General features: G+C 37.1%; 1 protein-coding gene across 3 annotated transcripts in view; it reads left to right on the top strand.

Moving 5' to 3' along the window:
- The window catches only part of LOC101871717 (tudor domain-containing protein 7), a 43,458-nt gene extending 29,508 nt beyond the window's left edge, over positions 1–13,950 (top strand). For all 3 annotated transcript variants that reach the window (XM_031042264.2, XM_013130774.2, XM_031042265.1), the window contains exons 8-17: positions 3,637–3,823; positions 5,224–5,335; positions 6,293–6,495; positions 6,642–6,776; positions 8,373–8,456; positions 8,616–8,750; positions 9,092–9,202; positions 10,300–10,790; positions 11,123–11,283; positions 13,495–13,950. In XM_031042264.2, coding sequence (XP_030898124.1) covers positions 3,637–3,823; positions 5,224–5,335; positions 6,293–6,495; positions 6,642–6,776; positions 8,373–8,456; positions 8,616–8,750; positions 9,092–9,202; positions 10,300–10,790; positions 11,123–11,283; positions 13,495–13,715 — 1,840 coding nt within the window. In that variant the 3' untranslated portion in view covers positions 13,716–13,950. The remainder of the gene's footprint in view (positions 1–3,636; positions 3,824–5,223; positions 5,336–6,292; positions 6,496–6,641; positions 6,777–8,372; positions 8,457–8,615; positions 8,751–9,091; positions 9,203–10,299; positions 10,791–11,122; positions 11,284–13,494) is intronic.
- The last annotated feature ends 1,650 nt before the right edge of the window (positions 13,951–15,600 follow it).

The raw sequence follows: 15,600 nt of genomic DNA, 5'->3' as shown, positions 1-15,600 counted from the left end.
AATACTCATATTTTTTATTTCAGTAACTAACTTACTACTGACTAAGCATGACTTGAATATATTCAGATTACACTGCAGTTTTCACTTCTGGGGACAGATGAGCTTCCATCCAACAATAAACTACTAGTGATTTTTGGTTTGGTTGCTAATTAGCCCAGTCTTGGAGGACTGTATAAATGTAAGTTGTAGTGGCTGTCTTATGTTATTGTACTGTTTAAGGAAATGCTATGATAAGCTAATCACTGGGATAAAACACAGAAATCCTAGCAGTTCTTTAAAACTAAAAAAACCCAAGCAATCAAACAAGAAAATGTCCTACAAAGGTTTATTATAGAAGATACTCCTTTTTGAAAATCATTTACATTGGGCCTAATCTTAAAGAGTTCTATGTGTCACCTCAAAGATGAACTGAGCAACTGTGTGCTAATACACTATATTGACAATAGTCTGTTTTTTCCTGCTATTCTCTGCAGTTTCAGCTTTCATTAGGTAGTTTCAGTCATTTGGAGGTCCTGGTTAGGTTCAAAATAAGTATGTGTGGAGTTTAGTTACAGATCCTTTCACTATGAAACTAATACCCTGTTGTTTATTACTTGTTGACAGTATTCAACACACTGGCCTTGAGGCTAAAATTTAGATATCCTTTTTCTCTCTTGCTATGAGTAATGTATTGGAATACTCAACCTTGAACTTTCTTTATGTGCTGTTCCATTGTTCTAGTTCCCAGTGGTGATAATCTGTAGTGAAAATCCCCATATTTGGGAGTTATGAGAGACATTCTCATTTGAGAATGTTGCCATCTTCGTTCTAGCTGCTAACAGTATTCCTATTTTGTGCTTTTTCTCAGATAAGCTTTTTTTGTACATTGCTTATACATTGATTTTGTATACTGGTCTTAAAAAAAACATAATTTAGGGCAAGATTCCTCATCCATCATTAATATGTGTACTGTCTCTGGCTGGACGAGTCAATCATTTTAGCAGAGAAGACACAGCTGAAGTTTGTGAGTGAGCCTAAGCTTAAAAAAAAAGAAATCACAGGAAGAACTACATCAAAGAAAAGAGAGGCTTTATGTTGTTCCTGTGAGAGTTCTGTTTGAATTTAGTCAAAGATATGGAACATGATGAAGATTAATAGTGCCAGGAAAGACAGCCAATTTAAAACACATAGTTATCTATAGTTAGAGATACTGAAGTAGACATGATGCATATTGCATGTTTTGTATTGGGAAGAGCAGGAACAAATTATATGGGTATTAATTCTGCAAAACCTTTTCCTTCTTACTATACAACTTTTAATTCTGGCAGCATTGATGACTATCTCTATATGTGAAGTAACGAATCTTAGCTTTATTATGTTATTTTAAGGATGTTTCCACTAATTATGTGGGGAAATGCTTCAAGTCTTATGGATTAAAATACCATATGACACAGATCAGATGAGGTTGATTATGTTAAAATTTCTCTAAATCAGCAGTTCCCAAATTTTGAACCAAGATTCTTGGACAATATAAAAGTTTCTGAATTTGTCAGTGCTGTGTAGGTATGTTTTTGTGATTAGTGGTTTCTTGGCACTAGATACAGAAGTGACTCCTTAGGGTTATGTATGTACTACATGGTCATGTAGTACATGACTACGTAAATGACTACAAGGTCATTTATCTTCAAGATGAAACTATCCCTGAACTGAGTAGTTCACAAGAAAAGGTTCATGTGGATGTATAGGAAGGAAATAATGCATGGAGTCATCTTTCCTGTGCATGAAAGGTCCTGATGGTGACCTGCAGTCACCTTCTCGTGATCTGCACAAGAACAGTGTAGCTGTTTTTTTGTAGGATCAGTAAACTCAAGATTGTTCTTTTTTTCTTGGGGATGGAGCAGTATCTTTATTTTTTTTTGGTATGTGGCTAAGCATGTTTGACTGAAACCTTTCAACTGCAGCAGTAATTATGACAAAGCTGGAAGATTTGGTGCTATTTCAATTTTGAGGCAGTACAGTTCTATCAGAATTCTGATGTAGTCAGAACGAAAGAGGAAATAAAACACTCCTAGATATTTGCTGTACATCTACAATAGTGTGATTGGAGGAAAAGATAAGCTAGGTGCCACATTTGAATTCTCACAAGAATTTGCTATAAGCTTTTATTCTCAACTACCTTGAGCTTCTGTGCTACAGGTCAGATGCTTTTTTTCCTCTTTTTACCTTTTTGAATAGACAGAATTTTATACCTTCTTTCACTGTGGAAGTATACCCCTCTGTTCCCTTCACAGTGAAGCTGCAAGCCTTACTTGACACATGAATTGTTTCCAGCTAAGCGTAAGAGTGATGCTGAATGCACATTTTCAGTGTCTGGCCACCTGCACACCTGCTTAGTCTCTAATATAATTTTTTTTATGTTACTTTTGAAGATTGTTTTTTAAAGAATCCGAACAATATTTTTGCAATTGGTTTTGAGAGGCTGAAAGCTTCTTCAGTGCAATGCTCAGCTATTATCAGAAAATAGCTAGTGAGGCAGGAAATTCTGAATGATTATACTACTTTCTGTTAAGATATTCCTACTGTCTGTTAAGTGTATCTATAAAACAAATGTTAGGAAATAAATTTTTAAGTAGCACACAAGTGATTGTTGCCCCACTCCATATCCATTATGAAGTAGATGAGTGCTTACATAGAAGCACAAGGGCTGTTATTCTGAAAAGCGATATATAATTGGATTGTGAGGTGTAGTAGGCTGTCTTTAGGAGAATGAGGACTCCCTTGAATATGATCAGATTTAAGTTAATCTTTATAATAAATTTAGCATATTATGTCATAGTAGAATAACTGCGCTAATCTTGAGCATATAGCAAACCTTCAAAATAAACCCAGATTTTTATAGGATGATAATCTGTGTGGGAGACATGAGCAGTATTAATCACTCTATGAACAAGTTAAAATAGTAGCTACTAATACAAATTTGGGATTAAGTTCTGCTTTTGTCTGCTTTAATCTGAATTGTTTCTGAAGCGTTCATCTTCCCAGTTGGAGTTTTTAGTAAGGTTATGTACTTTATTAAAGAAGATCTATGCAACACAAACTGCTTCAGTATGAACCATTAGGTAGCTTAGTATTGAGATTGTTCTGAAGGTGAAGAGTAAACAGTACATGGTTTGACAGCTGATGGTAAAGTTATTTTAGATACCTTGGTTTTGATCAACCTTAGTGAAAATCAGATTAAGCTGGAGTTTGTATATGACAGAGTAACTTTAGAGATGACATATTAGTCCTCTTTTATACTTGGTCCCAGGTACTACTGTGCTCCTGTGGTCAAGTTGCTCTATATGATTGTAATAATCATATTACAAAAAGTAAGAGCACTTAGTAAAAATCTAGTGTAGCATGTTGGATTCTGAAGTGCTGAACCACATTTATCTGTCAACAAAAGTACTGAATTTTATGTCAGTTACTTTTCAATAGCCCTGTTAACAGGAAGAGAGTTTGGATACCTCTGTGCTTAGAAAATATATATATATCCATAATTTACTCATATTCAAATATGCATATATATGTTCTTAGGTTTTTATTCAGCTTTTTGAAGTTGCATCCTAACTCTTGTGGTGGTTTGTTTTGGTTTTTTTGTTTTGTAAAATACTGTAGGTATGTGGGCAAAGATTATTCTTCTGCCCAGGAGCAAATGGAAGATGACATGAAAGCATACTATAGTCAGAATAGTAAAGTGTCACTAGCTCAATCTTTGAGCGTTGGGCAACTTGTTGCAGTACATGCTGAAGAAGATGCCTGGTTGCGTGCTCGGATAATTTCTCTAGAAGACAACAGAATAAAGGCAAGCAATTACTTCTTTTGGCACTTGGAGAAAGACTTGGAACAATCTTGGCTTTTAGATATACAGTCAATTCCTAAATTTGCTGCATTTAGGGTTTTAATATGGGGCTTAGCCTTACAGCACTTGTGTGGTGAAATGTACCTTTAATAGTCTTGCAGGGAATGGATGTAATAGCACCATTTGGAGTGGGACAGAGGAAGGAAAAGGAAAGAACAGAATCCACTTGCTGGTAGATGTTGTTTGAAGTCTTATACTGAAGTATCTATTATATGCACTAGAGAGCAAGACAATTAGAAACATACTTGTGTTCCTTTCCATGTAGATCTTGCAGCTCTGGGAGTTATATGTACATTATTCAACTCCTGTGTTACACTTTCCTGGACCAAATAGACTGTATTTGCCATTTGCAATGAAACTTAACCATACAACAGAACTTTCGAACTTGTCAATTATTTCTTGCTAATCAAACATTTAATGGTAATTTTTCATATTTTGTTTCTTCCCCACGTTATGTGACTTTTTACTCAGGTTTGCTTAACATACTTCTAAAGTTGATCCAGTTCATAAATACTTAAATAGCATATGTATTACAATTGAGAATTTTCTGAAAAGTAATGTGATGCCCTTCAAGTGGAACTTGGAGGGGAGTGTCAGAACTCAGTTTTGTGAAACATTGTTGGATTTAGAGAAGTGTCAAGGACAACTGGTAGTAAGTTTGCCTCTAATTTCTCTCTAGCTAGAACTATCAGCCAAAAGAAAGCTACTGCTTTATTGCAATGTTTGCTGATTATCCTCTGATGCAGTGTTCAGGCTCCCTTTTCAAGTTTGTTATGCATGATACAGCTTAGAAAAAAAGTTGTAAAAAGCTGTGTCAAAGCCTTCTTTCACTTCAGCTCAAATTATTTGCTGCCAATCAGCAGTTTCCTTACTGGTTTCCTGCATTGGCTGTAGTATTTTTATCAAAGTTACTGTAAGCATAAATCAAAATTATTGTCTTTACAGTGTAAAACAAAATGCAGAACATAAAATGGCACTTAAGTGGTGTTTGACTTTTCAAAACTTTCAACACTTTACAAATAAAAATTGCTTCTCTATTACCTTTATTCAAGTAGTTGAGGAAATTTGTGCTGTTCCAGTACTGTTCCTATTAAAAGCTGAGATTCCATGGAGCAGTTGGAGAGGATGATTTTACAGAGATCTTGAGAACAGAGATCCCTGAAAATACAAAACATTAAAGCAGTGAAATAAATGTGAGCTACATGGTGTTGCATAGTAACAAAGTGATTTGTTTGTGGCTGCACAGAGAATGTGGTAACTGAGTACATTTTCCTTGGACTCAAGAAAACATATCTTCAATTATATTTGTGATCTTAATCTTTTATTCCCTTTTTCATTATCAGGTATGCTATGTTGATCATGGCTTCAGTGACTTTGTTGAAAGCAACAGTGTGTACAAACTACAGAAACAGTTCCATTCACTTCCATTTCAAGCTGCAAAATGTAAGCTGGCAGGTAAGAGAAAGCCAGTGTTGACTATACAGCTTGCTGTTGCACAGTTTATAGATTGAAACATCTTGGGGTTATGATCCTTGTTCGTAATACCTCTGTATATGTTAGATTTTAGACAGCTGGTCTAAACAGAGGCTGGTTGGCATGGGAAGAAATGAAGGAAGGGAAAAGAAGGAAGGAAGGAAGGAAAATTAAGAAAGGAAGGAAGGAAGGAAAATTAAGAAAGGAAGGAAGGGAAAGTAAGAAAGGGAGGGAAAGCAAGGAAGGAAGAAAGGAGGAAAGGAAGGGGAAGGAAGGAAGGAAGGTAGGTTTTATAAAGAAACCTTGATATTGGAAGACATGTATTTCTGTAATAGAACTTAGTTGTTTCTGCACTTGGCTTGGATGTCTTTTGTCCCTTTAATATATACAAGAAAAATAAGGAAATGGTTGCTGTTGTGTGAAGCAATATATTAACACAACTCCTTTTTCCACAAATGAGGCATATCTGTTGTAGCCAGGTCAGGCATTATTCCTAAATATGATCCTATTGTAGAGTGATCCTTCTCCTTTTAGTACTTGCATATTTGCAGACTTCTTAGGCTCTACTGGAAATTATTTAGCTTCCTAAAGTTGGTAGGCATTTCTGATTTTTTAGGAATATTTTATTTTAAATATATAAAATTGCCAGGAATTAGCTTGGATTTTGTTTGTTTGTTTTAATAGTTGGATGCATTCCTTTTTTCTCTACACATTTGCCTTGACTCTTTCTGAAGGGGGTTTCCTTTTTTTTTTTTTAATTCCCTGAAGATGGTTTTCTGTCTTAAAAAGGTGAAAATTGAGCAGAATACAAGTAGCGGTGTGGTACAACTATCCTGCTGCATCCTCATTCTTTGAAAGATTCCTGTTGTGAACACAGACCTGATCATTATTTTTCCTTTTGAATAAAGTGATACATAAAAAGTACTATGTGTCTTACAGGACTGGAAGTCTTCTCTGATGATCCTGTCCTAGTGAAGGCTGTGGAATTGCAGACATGCTCCAAGATATTTGCTGTGGAAATACTGGAAAAGAGTGATGTTCCTCTTCTTGTTCTCTATGACACTTCTGGAGAAGATGATATCAACATCAATGCTACTTGTCTGAAGTCATTGTATGACAAGTCTCTTGAATTGCACCTACAGGTACCATTTTCCTGTTTCCTTCTAAATTCATTAAAAATCATTGACCACTAAGGTCTTGAATGGACAAAACACAGTACTCAGAAATTTGCTAAGTCTATGTACGTGGTTTGCCCCCCAACTTTCTTGTCAAAATCTTACCGTTGCAGGTGGATGCACTATATACACATGTCAGAGTAACCAGCGTTTTCTCTGACGGAAGCCTGTATTGCCAAGTGCCATCTAAAGGCATGTCTAGACTTTCTGAAATCTTGCAGAAACTAGAAGACTATTTCCGTTACAAGGTAGGTTCTATGGTGAGAGAAGTGGTGAAGTGATGTAGCCTTTCTTCAGAGTGTACCAGTAGTTTTCCTTGCACGTAAGTTGTACTGAGGTAGCAATGGACTATTCTAGAAGGCTACAGATTCTCTTTATAGTTTCTGGAAGGGCATCCGTTGGTTTAAAAAGTGGCTTTTGATAATTTCTTGTTCACAAGCTGTCTTTAAGGCCTGAGTAAGTTTATGACTTCCCCTGAATACTTAGAACAGTAACACTATGGCTCATAATGGGAAACTCCCAGTGGAAACTGCATCATGTTGCTACAAAATCTGTGGAGGTCCTGCTAAATTTTTTTCTGGAAGTTTTATTTAATGCAGTAGAGTTAAGGCACATAAGCAGCCTGGCCCACAACACACTGTGCAAAGTGACAATAAAAGCAATGTAACCAAGGTATGTCCTCTTTAGCCTGGCTTCCTTGGAGATACAATGGCATTGACCTGATCTGTTGCATATCTTGTCCTTGTACCTTAGCTTTTGAATGTTCTGATTAATTTCAACTAGAACAGATGCATATGAGGCATTTTTAAAAGTCTTAAGTTGCTTTAAGGTAGGCATGTGACAGAGAAGTATGACATTCCGCCAGCCATTTACAGACACATACAACAAGCCTAAGTGGACTCAAGACAATTTATACAAAAGAGAAGAGAATCTAATTTGTTCAACATGCAGCTGAGCCATGAAATGCAGATCTTTAAAGGCCTGTTAGAACTGCTGCTTGTGAAACTACTCTGTTAAAGCTGAGCTTTAGACCTGTTGTGGAGCAGGCACCATCTGGAAATACTTTGTTGAGCGTGCCTCAGTTATCAAGATACAGTTTCAAGCAAGCTAAACACTTAAGGAGGGTGTATGGAGTTCTGACTGTGCTAAAACAACACAAAGGTAAGCAGCCAAGTAGATATTTCAAAAGCTCATTTTTTCTGGACAGAGTGTATGTTAGGCTCTTGTTGCTATTAAAGAGAGAACTTGACTCAGAATCTTTAATATCAATCTCTCTATGAGGATGAAAAAAGCAATCTTGACATTGCAGCTTATCATGAGGGTTTTTATTTTGGCTGAGAATTTAAGCAAACTAAGGTATTCATGTTCTGTGTGGTGTAACCATTCTCATGTTATTTAGGAGCATTGTGGTGAATGTCACCCCCATAAGACTTTCATTTGAGTCAGTATTAAATTTAGTTTGTCAAATATCTCAACAAATGTGTTCTAGAATATAAGGTAGGAGTTTCTCCTCTTGTCTCTTGTAGCTGTGGAACTGCTCCTACTTTTTGGAACACTGAAGTCATGGTCAGTAATTTTGTATTTTGTGTTTCCAAATGTGGCTTTTTTTCCCTGGCAGTTTATATTTTCTTAGTTTCTCAATGTAAGACATAGCTTGGAATGAAAGCTTTACTGGTTGTGGAAGCTTAAAACATGATAAGAAATGCTTCTGAGGCTGGAAGGAGAGTTTATATTTGAAACAGTTTTTCCTTTACAGAACAGTTTATGTGTGGCTTTAGAAATGGTTACTGGAATGTCAGGTAGTAATAGCTCCATGCTTTTTATCTTCTTTTTTATATTTGCAGCAAACATCTGAGTTTAATGTATCGCTGCCTTTCTGCGGCAAAATCTGCTTGTTTCCTTCTAAAGGAAAATGGGCACGTGTAGAGGTAAGAAGTATTCAAAGAACAGCTACAGTTTTCTCACATACAGGTGGCTCTTCTTTTTGTTCAGTTAAATCTAAACCCTTAGTTTCCATTAAGCTTGCTATTGTGCATGCGTCCTTGTGTTTTTAGCCTCAAAATTCTGCTCTTGCTTTCTTCTTCCAGATAAGAATTATTCACACTAGACGGGCACTTGATGTGCAGTTCATGGATACTGGAACAGTTGCAACTGTAAAAGTATCAGAGCTTAGAGAAATCCCACCACAATTCCTGAGAGAAGTAATTGCAGTACCTCCTCAGGTATAAAGACATGTTAAAGCTAACCTATGCTGGCTCTCTTGGCAATGTTTTGTAGTGCAGCTGCTTCAAGGTTTATGAAAATCAAATTTTGTTTTGTTTAATAGCATTCAAACTTGGGGTGTATTTAGTTGTGCATCTTTGCCTGAAGTAAATCATAATGTAGTCCTGTGTATTGACAGGATGCTGCTTATGTGTAATGGTAATGGTTTTGCATGTTCCTCTGTCTCTTTCTATTTGTCATATATTATTGAATCTGTCAGAATTAATGAAGTTTATGTGAAAAGAAAATGTGTGGACTAGTTTCCTATTATTAAATTTTACTTTATGTACTTAAATCTTAGGCTTTAAAATGCTGCCTAGCAGATTTACCTCCTAACACTGGCATGTGGACTCCAGATGCTGTACTGTGGCTGAGAGACACTGTAATGAATTGTCCTGAATTTAGCATGAAGGTAAATAGTCAAAGTGCATGTGTGACTTGAAATCCATAGGCATGTGGAAAGAGATTTGAAAGAAAAACTCTAAAGTTTAACCAGTCATCAAATTTAATTTTGTTATAGAAGTTAAAAAGTTTATAGCAAGCTCCTGGACATAAATTCTATACCAAGTCCTTTTCTTAGGTTATTTGGAAGAAAATTTACTTGCTTAAGCCTGTTAAAAGCTCCTCTTTCCCCTCTTTTCACATTAGCCTTTCACATTTTGCTGTCCCAGTCCAAATATGCAGCTACTGTTATTTTGCCAGCTGGTAAGAAGGAAACATATTTGTTAAAGTTTCACCACGGAAAAAGATACAACTGTTGAGTTAATCTTAAATTATTTTTATGCCTCCTGTGACACAGCTTTTTCTCCTTCTGGTCTTAGAAAGCAGCTTCATTTTTTGTTTGTTTTTTTCTAATCCAATGTAATTAGTATACACTATTGTGTACATAGAATTCCTGAAATTATCCTTGAGATAAAATTATTTCTGCTTCTAGTGTATCCTATTCAGTTTAATTAACAGTAAACACCCTTCTGAAGGATATCTGTTAGTAGCTACAGACTAAACAAAGCTAATTTCCTCTTAAAAATCTGATTCTAGATACTGTCACAGCACTTTGAAAAAGTGTTTTCTAGCTCTCACTACCTTTTTGCTTGCTTTAACACTGGAGACCATGTAGTTAAAACATAGCTTCTCTAATCTGGGATTTATGACTGTTGCATCTGGCTTTTCTAAGCATACTCTTCCAACATAGTTTGAGTTTGTTACTAATTTTTGCTAGATTAAATAATAGACAACAGTTGTATGGTTAAATTGTGGAAAGTTTTTATTCCTGGCTGGGAAAATCAACAGAATAATCTGTATAGCAGCAAATGCTCTTTTTAGCTGTTGTGAGTTGCTTACTATCCTACAACTTCATTAACATACTTGAGACAACCTTGAAAATACTTCTGTGCATGTAGAATGCAATGAACTGTTGCCACTTTTCTGTTAAAGGCATAAGTCTGTACAAAATCAAACATGCATTTAATAGTTATTAACTGGAAGTTAAACTGTATTTTGTTTTCCAAGGTGGTTAAACAGGATGGTTCAAAGGGAATTGCACACGTTTACTTGTTTGCTCCAGAGAATTTCCCAGACATGGATCATAGCATCAATCGACAGATCAAAAATGCAGACTTGTGGAGACATCAGAAAGATGTTTTCTTGAGTGTTACACCCAGTGGCACTAGCTTCCCAAAAATGACAAGTGATGCTGTTTCGGCTCTACGCGTAACTAGTGGAAGGCTGGAGAAGAGTTTCTCAGATTCACCCAGAGAACCCAGCAGTGCACTGTCAATGACTGATATGTCCCCACCTCTACCTTTGTTGAAGACTGGTGAGCTCATGGATGTCTATGTCTCGGTGGCCTGCCATCCAGGTCACTTTATTATCCAGCCTTGGAAGGAGCTACATAATCTGGAAGCCCTAATGGAAGAAATGCTCTTGTACTACAGCCAGGCAGAAGAGAAGCCTGTGAACATTGAAAAAAACAAGCTGTATGCAGCTAAAATTGAAAATCAGTAAGTAGATACTTACATTAAGAGCAAAATCTTTGAAGGAAAGCTTACTTCTGCTAAGCTCCACAAGCCTAGCTCTGCTTTGTCCATAGTGTTAACAAGATGACTGATGTTCAGTGATACTGAGGGATTATGGGAGTAAATGAGGTTGCAGTCTCTTCCATGCTTCCTTACAGATTTAACTGTAAGGGTTGACTTTAATTCAGATGATACCAGATCTGGGAAGCCTCAGACATACTGGTTAAGATCTTTTGGTCATGTATTATTTTTTCTGGTGCCTTGATAGTGTGTGAATGTGAATTCAAATTGTCTGTTCTTGTTCTCCCCCTTTTTAGGTGGTACAGGGTCATAATAAAAGGAATTCTTAGAAATGGATTTTTGTCAGTGTATGAGCTGGACTATGGTAAACATGAGTTTGTCAGCCTAGAGAAAGTACGACCACTTGTGGATACATTCAGAAAGCTACCTTTCCAAGCTATAACAGCTCAGCTTGCAGGTAGGTAGTAAGCATTGGCAACTTTTTTCTTTTTTGTTAAAGTCTTACATCAGTGGGGATACCAAATGAATGGAAATGTTCAAGTGGACAAAGCCAAAGGTTAGTGATGCAACTGGGATTTTTTGCTAAAATAAGAAAAGTACTTGCTTTCAAAAACATGCTTAATGAATGCATGTTTGTCATTAAAGTAGCTCTGGTTTTCTTCTTGACATCCATGATGATTATTTTTTATTACTTATTTATTTAAATCCAGCAGTTCTAGTTACCATGTAGAAAACTGAAGATTTCTTAAACATTAACAGCAGCTGCTTTTCACTGTCATAAATACTTATCACTTAATGTGTGTGATGTCTGATATGCAAGGGACACAGGGACATCAAAACTAAATGGTTTTTGGATCCTTAAACATAACCTATTACAAAGTGTGAAAGTTATGATGCACCTGTAGGTAAGAACTTAGGTTCTTATTGTCTTAATCTACATAAATTTAGGAACAGGATGCTGAGTTTCTCTAGAAGTTCTTCCTGTATATCTTGCGCCTGTTGTAATTTACTGTTCTCCAGTGCATATTTGGAATCCAAAGTTGCCCAAAATACATTGGTATTCTCAAACAAACAAGCAAAAAGTTCCACATGGGGGTGAGGGCCTTAGACAGACTAAAGTAAGGTTAATTTCCTTGAGAATGTGGGGCACAGAGAGTGTGCAGACATCTGATAGAATTAAAAAAAAACAAAACTTGATCTCTGCTTGATGTCCTTTCTTTTTCCAAATTTTTCTTTCATTTCTGCGTTGCTTTCAATTGTATTTCAGAATGTCTCTCATTGCTGCTTTCTGACACTGTTTGGTCATCACTAGTTTAGTCTTCAGTTACAGAATGAGCTTGCCTGAAGTGATAGGCCACAGGGCTGGTGCTCTGATCTAGGTTCCTTACTGTGAATCTGCTTTCCTGCTTAGTCTTTGGTGTGGCCTTGGGTGGTTTTTAAACTAGTAACAATGGATGTGTTACTAACAGGCTGGGGTCCTAGGAATGCATTGCTGAAATGAAGTTGATTTCTTGCTGTGTCTACTGAGGTAGTACAGGATCCAGCTGAGCAAGCATGCAGGTCATCCAATTTACCTGCTTCACAGGATTCCAGGTAGCTAGTTTTGTTGGCCTCTGAGCTCCTTCATATTATCAAAGCATGCCAGCTAAGTCTGGAAGACTGGTAACTATTATCTTGCTATTCTTCCACTTTTTTCTCTTTTTTTTTTGTGTCTTTTACTTCTCAGTCTCTGGTCAGTTTCCTTGTAAAATACCATATGATCCTCCACCAGCCTTTTCTAGCACTAATTACGCTTACTTAACTGTTGGCTTCTCATTCCTCCTGTAATCTGCAAGGAGCTGTGTTCCTGTGTTGCCCTGTCCTATCAGCAGCAAGCTGCTGCTAACAGTAGAACAGTGTTTTACTTCTTTTATCCTTAAGTTACTGCTTGGGTATCTACACACAATATTTGAGTGCCTTTGTGTCTAAATGCTGCACACCAGCAGTTGTCTGGGTAGACTGAATTTCATGTCTGCAGGAGCCACTTCTTTCTTGGTGGATTTCAGCCCTATTAAAAAACCTGTTTGGGTTCTAACTTTACATTCCTCAGCAGAATTGACCTTGTGGAATGCTGCTTTCAAAAAAAAAAAAAATAGCAGCAGCTGTGAGGCATTTAGGGTGGCATTTCTCTTTGTTTCTGCTCCCTTCAGATCTAGTTTGGGACTTGATGGTTTGGCATATGTTTTTGTAGCTGATGCTGCTTTGAGGTAAAGAAAACATCTAAAGCAAAGCCAACAGAACAAATAATTTCAGCACCCTCAGGCAGAAGACAAATTGTTTTGAAAGGACCTTCAGTTTTCTTTGTGTCGTATTTCCTGATGTGCCTTGATCATGAATGACAGCTGATATACGTTGCATTACTTGGTGCATCAGTTCATTTGCCTTTCTGTTCTGCAAACCTGTCCATATCTTCAGACTTCCAAGAAAACATTCTAGTCTGTGTAATAGATCAACTTGTTTGTGCAGGAGACAAGTGAGCTTGTGTTTCTTTTTTGAAGCTAAGCTGCATTTAGTAGCACTTGAACACCTGTTTTCTTAAGTATTTAAACTCCCCCCACTTACTTATAAATTTAATCATTCAGATTGGTCTGGTTCATAAACAGTCTCTTTTGCTTTATGTTTGTCTTAGGAGTGAAAAGCCAGCAGTGGTCAGAAGAGGCATCAATAGTGTTTCGGAATCTTGTAGAGAAGAAACCCTTGGTGGCACAAATACAGGCAGTTAACGAAAGCACTAACTCTTGGGATCGAAAGATAGTGACTTTTCTCGTGGACACGTCTCTTCCAGATACTGATATTTGGATTCATGATTTTGTGTCTGAAAGTCTTGTGGAATTTTCAAAGGATGATTAATCATCACTTCTGAAATGTAGCAGCTCAGATTCTTTAGCAATAAAATAAATAACAGGCTTTGAAGAGAAATATAACTATTATACGGCCTTGAAGACATGAAGGTAGTGAAAATTAAAAATCTGTGTTCTGTGAAAAGGGTTTAACAAGTTTAGGTTCTGTTGGCTTTAGCTGACTTTCTGACAATTTGCACTTTGTTTACCATTGTAATGCTAGAATGTTTGTGTGAAAATATTAAAAAGTTATTTATCAATAAAATAATGTTGACTTTTGTTCTTTTGAACTTTCCCTAAGTAGGGGGAGGGAGATGTTTTTTATCTCATAGCTATTAGTTAGAGCCATTACTCAGAGTAATTACAGGGTACTCCTCCCTTTAGCATTTTTATTACTTGGCAAACACGGAAGCAGTCCTTGGTATTTCTAAATTTAGTGTCAGAGGCATGCATTATTGGTGCATTTCTCCTCCTTCCTTTAACTTTTCGTAAGAGTTGAAGAGTTGAAAGTGCCTTGTTTGCTAGGCTGCATTTATGGGTCTTAACTTCCACAGAAGGGTATGCACTTTGTGTGTTTACTAGTCTGCTTGTTGCTCTTTAGCAATGATGTCCCTTTTCTGAGTTTTTCGCTTCCCTCCTCATCCCACTTCCCCAGCCAGGTGCTAAATTAAGGTATTTGTTTTCTTCTTTTTTGATGGCTCATTTTCATGTATGCTTCTGAGAAACTTTCCAGGACCACTGCTCCCTGGAGACAGGAGTAAGCAATGTCCTTTAAGCGTGTGGATTGGTGCTTAAACTGCTCTGAACATGGTATTTTCAGCCTGCTTTAGAGCCTGCTTTATTTTTGGCCTTATAAAAATTTAGAGGAGGTGTAGACATGATTATGTTTCATAGTCTGCTGCTAGATTTGAGTTTGTTTGCCACAGTCCCTTAAAATTGTTAGAGTATTAAAACTTTACACAGGGAATGCCAGCAGAAGGAATTTTTCTTCACACCTGTATGGTCATAGCTATATGATCTTTCCAGTAATACATAAACTGAGCTAAGAAATTCTACTGGCATGCTGTCTGCATGGGTAAAAGGGTCTAGGCAGAAAGGGAACCATGACTGTAAGGTGCAGACCATATGTAACATTAGAATAAGAGAAGTTAATGCAAATACTCCGAGTAAACAAGCTGTGTAAGCACGGAAGACTTAGATTCGCATCCTTGTGGACTAATTCTGGTGTAGGTCTGGAGACACTCTGAGGTCATCAGCAAGGAGTCCTTCTGGAAGCCTGGCAGGTGTCTCACTGCCTGAACTGTACACAGGACATAGCAGAGCCCTTGTGAATATACCAGTCAGTGATAAACTAAGAAACTGCTAATCTAAAGGAGTTTGCTAGTTAACATGGTCCTGTCCACATTTAAGTATGCTGAGGTGAGACATTTAAGTGTACTTCTTGAGAGAGAAGTTATATTAATGCCCAAAATACTAGTATTTTTCCATTTTAATAAATTTCTCCTTCCTCAGCTGTCACTGCAGCTAAGGTGAAGAATGAAGGTGAAGGAATCAATGTGATGATGAACTGCTGTATGATAAATTTCCATGTAGAAGCTTCCTTCTGTGTAGGACTGCTTCAGAGCCTGAAGATCTGAATAGTGCAGGTTATTAGGATGAAGTAATCTGGGAACAGATGGAGCAGGCTTTGGGACCCTACACCTGCAGTATTAGGGGAAAGACCCTCTCAGATGCTCAGAGTGCTTTTTGAGCTTGTCTGCTCCTTCTGAAGTATGCCTCGCCCTCCCCTTGGTTGTCCGTGGCTGCTCCAGAGTCTAAAAAGCCCCAGTGAGAAGCAAAGACAATATTCATATAGTCTCGGGCATTTGCACAGCTCAGTACTGGAGTTCACGTAG

The sequence above is a fragment of the Melopsittacus undulatus genome, chromosome Z (genome assembly GCF_012275295.1).
Source record: "Melopsittacus undulatus isolate bMelUnd1 chromosome Z, bMelUnd1.mat.Z, whole genome shotgun sequence".
In the NCBI taxonomy this organism is placed as follows: Eukaryota; Metazoa; Chordata; class Aves; order Psittaciformes; family Psittaculidae; genus Melopsittacus; species Melopsittacus undulatus.
This window is presented reverse-complemented; position numbering and strand designations above follow the sequence as displayed.